The sequence below is a fragment of the Sinocyclocheilus rhinocerous genome, unplaced genomic scaffold, assembly GCF_001515625.1.
Source record: "Sinocyclocheilus rhinocerous isolate Xijiao unplaced genomic scaffold, SAMN03320098_v1.1 scaffold4079, whole genome shotgun sequence".
Taxonomy (NCBI): Eukaryota; Metazoa; Chordata; class Actinopteri; order Cypriniformes; family Cyprinidae; genus Sinocyclocheilus; species Sinocyclocheilus rhinocerous.
The window spans coordinates 13,077-23,437 of NW_015659433.1; the positions used below are offsets into that span (position 1 = coordinate 13,077).

Consider the following 10,361-nt stretch of genomic DNA (forward strand, 5'->3'; position numbering starts at 1 on the left):
GCAATGTCTGAACTGTCCTGAGCACGTTCTCAACAGCCGGCGCGAGGCGCGTCTTCTTCTTCTTCTTCTTGCTTTACGGTGGATCGCAGACTTATAAGTGCATTACCGCCACCTATCTCTCAAATGGACCATTGACACTCTATCTACAATCTCAGTTAGGAGTGTCAATTGAATTGTAAGATTTCACTGAAAGAAGGTTTATAAATATTATAGTCTACATAAAGTAGTGTTATCATGATACCAAAATTTCAGTAGTCTGTAATAATACTAATATATAAGTAATAATATAAGTTCGGTAAATATTGGTCACAGACACAAAGATTTACTTTAAATTTCACCAAGCTGATTACTCACAAAAAACTCCCACAGATCATGTCTTCAGGCCATTTTAAGTCTCATTTTGACGTAACAAAGTGATTATATCAAAGTGTCAAAGTGTGTGAGTTGTCTGTTAAAACTCAATGGGCTCAGGGGAGGCGAGAGACGTGGACTCCCGATGTTACTTTACCTGCTGGTGTCGCTGTTGCACAATGTTTCTTTAGAAAAATGAGTGATTTATACAGTCTTTAATGTTATATTTCGTAATATTGGTGGTTTTTGTACTACATTTTTTTTCTCATCCAATATTTTGAGGAGGCACTGCCTCCCTTGCCTCCTCAGAGGAAACACCCCTGGTGTAATGTCATGTGATTTTGAAAATCAAGTGAAATGGTACATTTGAGTTATAAACATACTAATGATGATCTCTGACTTATTTCAGCTAAAAAAAAAAAAACTGATTGTATCGATTGATTGATTCAGACTAACCTCAGAATAACATGCTGGTTCTTGCCAGCAGCTTGTCCTCCTGAGGCGACGATATGCTGTTCTCCTGTCACTGCTGCAGATGGACTCAGTGCACCTTCACCCATTGGCCCATATGCTCAGTTCAGAACTCGTGCCTTGTCAAAACTTTGTATCAAATCAAATCTCTTTGTTGTCACACATTGTGTGCCGGCGGTGAAATTCTTAGGTGCAGGTCTCTACACCGTGGCAGTAAAAACAAGATGTACACAATTGACAATATACATAAATAACAATATACACATTTACACTATGCACAGTATACACAAGGAATACACAGTTATTAGTACTGAATATAGTCGCAGTGATCACAGTCAGTCACATTCAAATGTAGTGTTGTTGGTGTGTTGTACATGTGATGTCCATGTTTGGTGTCGGCTGAAATCAAGCCCTAGTCGGCCGATACGTTGTCTGCCGTCTACACAGGCTCCTGAGGCAGCATGCTAACAAGTGGAACCTGTTAAGTGGTTGATTTGAAGCGCTTTTCGTGTGCAGCTCCTTTTAATACTGCTCACATGAGACATTCCACAAAAGACTTACTCACACCAAGAGTGAATATTCCCCTCCATTAAAGGGACAGTTCACCCCAAAAATAAAAATGTTCCAAACACATAAGACTTTAGTTCATTTTCAGAACACAAAGGAATGCATTTTCAATGAAACCTGAAAGATTTCTATCCCTCCATTGAAATTCCATTATACCAAAACTTCCAAAAAAGTTCACGAAGACATCATAAAAATAAACCATGTATCCAAATGCGTGTTCAACGTTTATATGTGAATACAATTCTAAATTATATTTGTTCATCATATAAAGTGATGGTGTCTCTGCAGAAGACTTGGAATAAACCGCTCAATTCACATGCATTGCTTTTAAGATTTCAGTCGCACTTTATTTTAAGGTAAATTTCTCGCTTTTAACAAACCATTAACTATGACTTTTGCCTCAATAAACTCCTAATTTGCTGCGAGCAGCAGAAGTGCTGCATTATCACTGATAGTTGCGACGTGCTGGAGCGCTTGGTTAGCAGCCACCAGCCACTAACTTTAGCTCTCATGCAGAGCCTTGGGTTCATGTGCTTTAACATCTACACAAATCCTAATTCCTCTAATATTCCCGTGCTGTTCTGAAGACTGGTCCCATGAATTGTTCGAAACTGTTATGAACCAAAAAGTAGCTTTTTTCCCCCTCGATGATTGCCAAAAGTGTTAGATCATTGTGGAACTGAAAGAGAATGTGGCGCAGCAAGGCCTCCCTGCACAGGAACTTGAAGAATGAGAGCATGCAAATGATGAAATGTGGTGCACTGGTGGTTACATGCATGAAGTGTGTCTATGTGCCTGGCATTATTTTCACAGAAACACAGTTCTGCTTTATACTCAAGTATAATGTATGTATTTACATGCACATGTATCTATGTACACAAATGCTCACAAACACATTACACACACACTCATTCTCTGACAGTGTGTGTGTGTGTAGGCAAGGAAAGTGTTTTATACAACACATTTCATTCAGAATAAGTAATTCAGAGTGTCTTACTGTACATGGGCATAAAGAAAATACTGAAAATAATCGTTATATATAAAGTTTAAAATAATTTGTTTTAATTTAAAATGATAATGTGAAAATAATGAAAGAACAAATAACGAAACTAAAATGGACCACAAAACCAGTCATAAGGGTCAATTTTTTGACATTGAGAATTATACATCATCTGAAAGCTGAATAAATAAGCTTTCCATTGATGTATGGTTTATTAGGATAGGACAATATTTGGTACGATTTTTGGCATAAAAGAAAAATCTATTATTTTTACCCATACAATGTTTTTTTGGCTATTGCTACAAATATACCTGAGCTACTTATGACTGGTTTTGTGCTCCAGGGTCACAAATAATAATAATAAAAAATATCTGTTAAAATGAAGAAAAAAAAAAAAACACTTAAAAAGGAAGTGTAAAACATGACAACCAACCTTGTCATGCAGTCAACCGTGTTATTAATATTAATAATAACAGCAACATTATATTAAACTCTATATGAACCGTATCCAGAATGAAACACAAAATGTGAGTCTGTTTGTTCAAGTACACTTGGTCATTTTTCTTTCTTTCTTTCTTTCGCAGGAAGAAGAGATGTTTCGTCCCAATATGTTTTTCCTATTACTTCTACCACCAATCATTTTTGAGTCTGGATACTCATTACATAAGGTAAAAAAGACTGTAATTTTAATCATTTAAAAAAAAAAACAGCCATACATAAGAGAAGAAAGAATCTGAATCCCAACTCAGTTTAAAACTGTCCGATGAATCCTTCACTGGGTGAACTGAACTGGTCCGTGTAGAAGTTTGAAGGAAAGACTAATGAAATAAAACACTATTAATCGTTGTGTGGTAGTATTGGTTGCCCTCATGCCAAGTCAGTATTCAGAGACATACAGTGATACTGAGATTAGTTATTTGAACAGATTGATCAGTCGAGTTCTTATTCCGCAGGGGAATTTCTTCCAGAACATAGGCTCGATCACGTTATTCGCCGTCTTTGGAACAGCGATCTCAGCCTTCATCGTGGGAGGGGGAATCTATTTCCTGGGCCAGGTATCTTCTTACTGTTTTGTTAGGCATCAACTGCTTTTCTCATGTCTTTCCATGTAAACAGACGTGTAAGTGAGTTCATTAAGTGGTTCGTCTAGTTAGACTAGTTGGCACACCTTAACAGCTCCTTTAGTATGATTTCGCAACAATTATGACTGTTATGTTTCCGTGTGTCTCTTGAATAGGCTGATGTTATTTACAAGATGACAATGACAGACAGGTGAGAATATTGCTCGTGCAGTTTTGAGCAAAACTATGAGAGGCTGTGCCTTAATTTTCCCCCTTTTTCCCCCCTCCAGTTTTGCGTTTGGGTCTCTGATCTCCGCTGTGGATCCGGTCGCCACTATCGCCATATTTAACGCTCTGAACGTGGATCCTGTGCTCAATATGCTGGTGTTTGGAGAGAGCATCCTAAACGACGCTGTGTCCATCGTATTAACAAAGTACGCCTCACTAAATCATCAGAACTCTCCTTCTGTCTTCCAGAAAGTCTTTTAGACGATTGTACAACCCCTGGTGCTGAAACCTATATGCAATCTCATCCTCATTCTACATATTTCCACTGAAAGAAAAATAGCTGTGGGCAGAAAAATCTGCTCTGCACCGGCTTCTATAACCTGCTGGTCTCGAACCAGGAGCTGTAAACTACTATTATTGGCCATGGGTGATATAATGTCCTCAGAAAAACAAAACCTCAAATTACCTCAAAACGTTGTCAATTCAAATGCAGACTGGTTGAAAAGAGGTTTGTAGACACTGTTTTGAAGTACTTCTCTGTACTGACAGTCAGGGAAATTAAAGAATTGTAGTTTTCTCCATGAAAAAGTTATAGAAAGAAAGAAAATCTTAAAGGTTTTTTTTAATAGTTTTTTTTAATAATCTTAATAGCCTCTAGCCATGCGCTCTTACAAGTTCTGCATGTTACAGACCTTTGTAGGAAACACTAATTAAATAAAAACACTTAATAGTTTAATAGGTTAGCAAACCATTTGCGAAGAATATCTGTTTTGTATTTGAATTGGTTGCCCTCAAGCCATCAACTTTTGAGTTTATAGTCAGAGACTGTGATAGTTATATAAACAGTTTGATGAATAATGTTCTTATTCTGCAGGGTAGTTTTTTTCTAAAACATAGTCTTGATCATGTTATTCGCCGTATGTTTGCATTTTTTTTTGTCTAATGCTTAGCTCAAAAATATTTAATTGGCAAGAAATTGCAAAATTTAATAACATACTGTATATTATTAATGTGTCACTTAACATCAATAAGAATTAGATTTTTTTCCATTACCAGGGGTGCACATAAGTGGTGTGCATGTGCGACCAAAATAACAGCTGCAATTCCATTCGATTACCATTCGAACTGAATGCATAAATCTTTCGGTTTCAGAGCAGAATGCAAAACTGTGACATTCACTGACGTGCTTCACTTGGCAGCCTTAGATGTTTCACAGCACTTGAAATACAGATTTTCACAAGGATTGAGGAACTGTTTGGTCTTCAGGGCTCCCTGTATAATTAGGCTTATTCAGATTGCCACATTCAGTTAGTTCTTGAGAAGCACACAGTTCTCTAGAACGTCATTGGGTGGTGTAGTATAAAAGTTAGTCTTCACTGGAAAAGCCAAACCCATGCATTAGAAGGAGGTGTCCACATACTCTTGGCCGTGTAGTTGATATAGGCCTGGGCGATAAAACGGTATAGAGATTTATTGACGGTACACCTTCTTTGATAACAATAGAAATTTTTTTTTCGATATAGCGCACGATATAGGCACGTGCTATGAGTGGCGCAGACAGCACACACAAACACATGCTGAAATGAGTGCTGTGCCTTGCCTGTGACGAGGAGATTGTAAATAAAGAATGAATATTAGTTGAATTTAAAATAAACATTTGCAATGTTAGGAGTGCGTCAGGGAGCGTCATCAGTGGAGCACGAGATGCGGTGATGATGTAAGTGACGTTGTTGCATTTTAATATTTTATAAGTCTAGCCCACGAGACGCGCCGCTGCTGCGTTATTCATTCAAAATATTAGAGAAATATAGAAGCTCAATGCGTAGAAGATCTTGAATGGGTTAAAACCGAAACCAAGCCATTCACACAGAACGCTTATTCAGTGCATTTTTTAGACGAACAGATATAACTGCTGCACTCACAAGAGATGTAGCCATGCAAACGCATTTTTATGAGTTAATTTAGATGTAATGCACGCTTTTTATAGTTACTTCCTTGCGTTGACAATTTAAATGTGCTGCATTCTTTAGTTATATCGCCCAACCCTGTAAATAAATGTATGGGTTTTTTTCTTTAGTCCTCTTCATTATTCCCAATAGCATCAGCAAGAACTCACTTTATTCTCAGATACTATAAATATTCATTAAAGGTGACCTCATGATACTTTTATTCTTATTATTATGCATATTCCACATTCTACATATTCCATATATTTGTATTTTATTTTATTGTGTGTTGAGGCCAGCCAATCATAAGTGTCATTTACATAAAGAAATCTTAAATTTCAAGTAGGAAAACAGGATTTTACAATCCTCTTTCATCAGAGAGGGTGGAAAAAAAACTAACATTATAACAGATTATAAAAACCAAATATATGTTTCAAGTGTAATAATGAACCTTTTTGCTTAGTCATTTAGCACTTTATTGTGGAGGTCTTGCCCCATGAATTATTTACGAGCCCTGTTCTTAAATTAGCCGTTAGATCCACTTACATGACATATTGTAGGAAATTACAAGAAGTGACTGATCCATGGAATTGAACACCCTTTAGTTGTCAAAACTCTTTTCTTATTTGGACACGTCAAGCTCATTCAAGGAGCTCCTGGAAATATAGTTGCTTTATAATAATGTGCGGTCAGCACCTTTCCTCCCAGCTCTTGAATGATGGGAGATTATGACTGTGGATTTGGATCAGGGCGGCCGGGCCAATCCTGAATTTGCTGAGCACCACTAAATCAGATCCATATTTAACATGAGCTTTTCTATCTTTATAACCGGCTCATACGTATGTGTGCATTTATACAGTGTCACATTTCCCATTAAGCAATGTTTGAAATAACTTTTTTTATTTTTGTGCATGTGTAGTTTCACATACATAATTAATATCAGTCCACGAGGCAATGCATGCCATCATGCTGGTTTTGTTGTAGCAACACGATTGCATCCAGCTGTCGGTGTGTGTTTATGTAGAAACTGCTAATTCTAATGGAATATCAAAACCTCATCATTAACCGCTGAGCTCATAGGGTGAGGTAATGTGGGAGGAGTTCTTGGCCTTACGTACTGGGACGTAATGTTCTTAAATGTTTTACAGAGCATTTGTCGATGGGACATTTAGTGACTCCGATGTTCTCTGTATGAATGTGACAGAACATGACAGCTTCATGTATCTGGATGAAGTCATGTTACAAACAAGTTTAACAGGAAGGGTGAGACATGTGGTCTGCTGTAGCACATACTGACGCTCATGTATCTTTAGTCGCTCAGTGTGGCTTTGCAGTGGCTATGTCATGTGTTCTTGACCTTTGCAGTCTCCATATGTCTCTTCTTGTCTCCTTTCGGTCTTGTCTCATTTCATATAGCTACATCTCTTTATTTTTCAATCTTGTCACGTCTCGTTTGCTCACTCATCATCTCTACTCTCATCTCTGGTCTCTGATTTCATTTGGTCTCATCTCATCTTGTCTCTCTTCACTTTTCAAATCATCTCTTTTCTCTTTTTGTCTATTTGTCTTTCTTTTTGTTTATTCTCTCTTCTCGTCTCTTCCATTCCTGTCTTGTCTCGCGTCTTCCTCTTGTAGTCTCTTTGTGACGTTACTTGTTTTCTGGTCACTTCTCAGCTAGTCTCTTTTGCCTTGTCATGTTTCTCATCTCTTTCCATAAATTTTTTCTTTATTGTGTCTCTCGTCTCTTCTCATTAAGTCTTATTTTCTAGTCTTTTGTCTCATCTTGTCTCTTCTCATTTCAATTTAATCATCTGGTTTCTCTTCCAATGTATTCTCTTCCAATGTAGTCTTGTCTCGTGTCTTCTTATGTTTGACCTTTGCAGTCTCCATCTGTCTCTTTTTGTCTCCTTTCTGTCTTGTCTCATTTCATATAGCTACATCTCTTTTTATTTTCCTCTCTTTTCTCGTCTCACGTCTCGTTTGCTCACTCATCATCTTTACTCTCATCTCTTGTGTCTGATTTCATTTGGTCTCATCTCAGCTTGTCTCCACTTTTCAAGTCATCTCTTTTCTCTTTTTGTCTCTTTGTCTTTCTTTTTGTTTATTCTCTCTTCTCGTCTCTTCTTCGTCTCGTGTCTTTCTCTTGTAGTCTCTTTGTGACATTTCTAGTTCTCTAGTTGCTTCTCATCTCTTGTCTCTCTCATCAAGTCTATTCTCATCTAGTCTCTTTTGCCTCGTAAATGTCTTCTATTCTAGTCTTTTGTCCCATCTTGTCTCGTCTCATCTCATACTTTGTCTTCTCGTCTTCTGTCTCATCTTGTCCCTTGTCTCTCGTCTTTCCTCATCTAGTCTCATTCCCCTTCCTCATCTCAACTTGTCTCTCGTTTGGTCTCTTCTCATCTCTGTCTTCTCTTGTCCCCTCATGTCTCTTGTCTCTCGTCTCCTCTCAGCTCAGCTCCAGGGTTGTCTGTGTTCATTGTGTGAGTGTGTACTCTGGCTGTTTCCCGTGGTCATTGTGGGTGTGTACAATGACTGTCTCCTGAGAGTTGTCTGGTAAAATGATCTCATTCTTTATTGATGAGTCTGCAGAGCAGCTGTTTGTGTGTTTCCTAGAAAGCGGTAATTCCTCTCTGGGTGTAGTTTTACACCTGTGGGCCAAACTGTCCTGCACGATAAGATATGTGTTGATCTTTATAATCAGCTAGTACAAATCGTATAGATATATAGCTGATATATAGCGTTGTTGCTAAAATGGTTGTCTCAGCACAATAATACATTCTTCCAAATACAACCAGGTTTGCATATGCAGTAAATAACTAACAGTCAACACAAACTCTTCCATAAGCACTAATTCATGATCATATATATGTGAATTCAATTCTATTATCACATTTTGCTATCTATAGGACGCTTTGGGTCATTTGCCTTGTCATAATATAAAGGGATGGTTCACCCAAGAATGAAAATGTTCTCATAATTTATTCATGATGGTAGCCACTGACTTGCATAGAATGGAAAAAAAAAATACCATGGAAGTCAATGGCTACCGGCGATTGTTTGGTTTCCCGTATTCTTCAAAATATCTTATTTTTTTTGTTCATCAGAAGAAAGAAACTGAACAAGTTGAGGGTAAGTAAATGTTGACCGAATTTTCATCTTTAGGTGAACTATCCTTTTAAAGTAGGAGATTTCCAGTGCATTGATCTACATCATAAGCCTAGCTGATAATATCAAGTTAGTTATCAAACATTAAAGAAAATATGGTTGAGTGGATTATTTAATTTTAAAAATCTTACCGGCTACTCACCCTTGTGGTTTTATTATCATTTTGTGCTGTAATTTGTTCAATATTGCCAGTTCATTTGATATCGGATGCTCAGGCTGCCAACATACGGCCGTTTGTTTGAAGAGTCTCAGTCGCTGAATCTCTTTAGTCTTCAAGCTCTGAATTTTTGCAGTATGTATTGTTCAAGTTGGAAGCTGTTAAATGGACACTCCAGTGTTTGACATATGTTGGCGCCTATGTACTGTATGTACAGTAGATAAGAGATGTATTGTGACTCGACTGCCCCCTGCTGACCAAATGCGAGCTATTTGTTAAAGGTCAGGACGATCAGTGGGCCTGTTAGATAAATAAATAATCAGAGGATGGTACAAACAAGATGCACATAATTCAGTTAATCATTTGACAAGACAGCATTCAATTGTGTGTATTTAAAATATTTACAAAACTCTAATTGTAAATTGTTCCAGTACCAAGCAAATATTGTGTACAGGACGTACAGGCCGTGATTTAAAATTTTGAACAATTCAGTCCTATTCTGCTTTAATTTTCAGTCTTTATCATGTTAGCAGATGTGAGCAGTGGTCGATGTGTGTGTGTTGTGTGTATTTCAGTACAGCGGAGGGCTTTGCGGGCTCAGATGTGTCTACAGGCTGGGAAACCTTCATGCAGGCACTCGGCTACTTCCTGAAGATGTTCTTTGGCTCGGCCGCTTTGGGCACACTCACTGGTCTCATCTCTGCTATCGTATCCTAATGATTTTGTGTGTTTTAATGTTTTTAATGTTTTTTTGGTTTAGTGGTTTTAGTTGTATTAATACATTTATTATTAATACATTTTATTAATACAATTATTTATATTGCATCATTAATTACATAATCATTAAGGGATTAATATGTGCTTTATAAGTACTAATAAACAGCCAATATGCTAGTAATATGCATAGGTAATAATAGTTAATATACACTACCGGTCAAAAGTTTGGGATCAGAACGATTTTTAATGTTTTTTACAGGAGTTTCTTCTTCTGCTTATCAAGGCTGCATTTATTTGATCAAAAATACAGGAAAAAAATGTAATATTGTGAAATATTATTATGATGTAAAATAAAGTTTTTCTATTTTAATATACATTAAAATCTAATGTATTTCTGTGATGCGCAGCTGTATTTTCAGCATCATTACTCCAGTCTTCAGTGTCATGCGATCTTCAGAAATCAGTATAATACGCTGATTTATTATCAGAGCTGGAAACTGCTGCTTCATATTTTTTTGGAACCGGTGATACTTTTTTCAGGATTCTTTGATGAATAAAAAGTTAAAAAGAAGAGCATTTATTTAAAATAGAAATCTTTTCTAACAATATACACTACCGTTCAAAAGATTGGGGTCAGTAAAATGTTATTCTTCCTTTTTTTGAAAGAAATTAAAACTTTTATTCAGCGAGGATGTGTT

General features: G+C 37.0%; 1 protein-coding gene across 1 annotated transcript in view; it reads left to right on the forward strand.

Moving 5' to 3' along the window:
• The window catches only part of LOC107723889 (sodium/hydrogen exchanger 8), a 24,447-nt gene that overhangs the window by 8,638 nt on the left and 5,448 nt on the right, over positions 1–10,361 (forward strand). Inside the window, exons 4-8 of the mRNA XM_016532618.1 lie at positions 2,974–3,057; positions 3,343–3,444; positions 3,627–3,661; positions 3,741–3,884; positions 9,522–9,654. Of these exons, the coding sequence (XP_016388104.1) occupies positions 2,974–3,057; positions 3,343–3,444; positions 3,627–3,661; positions 3,741–3,884; positions 9,522–9,654 (498 nt within the window). The remainder of the gene's footprint in view (positions 1–2,973; positions 3,058–3,342; positions 3,445–3,626; positions 3,662–3,740; positions 3,885–9,521; positions 9,655–10,361) is intronic.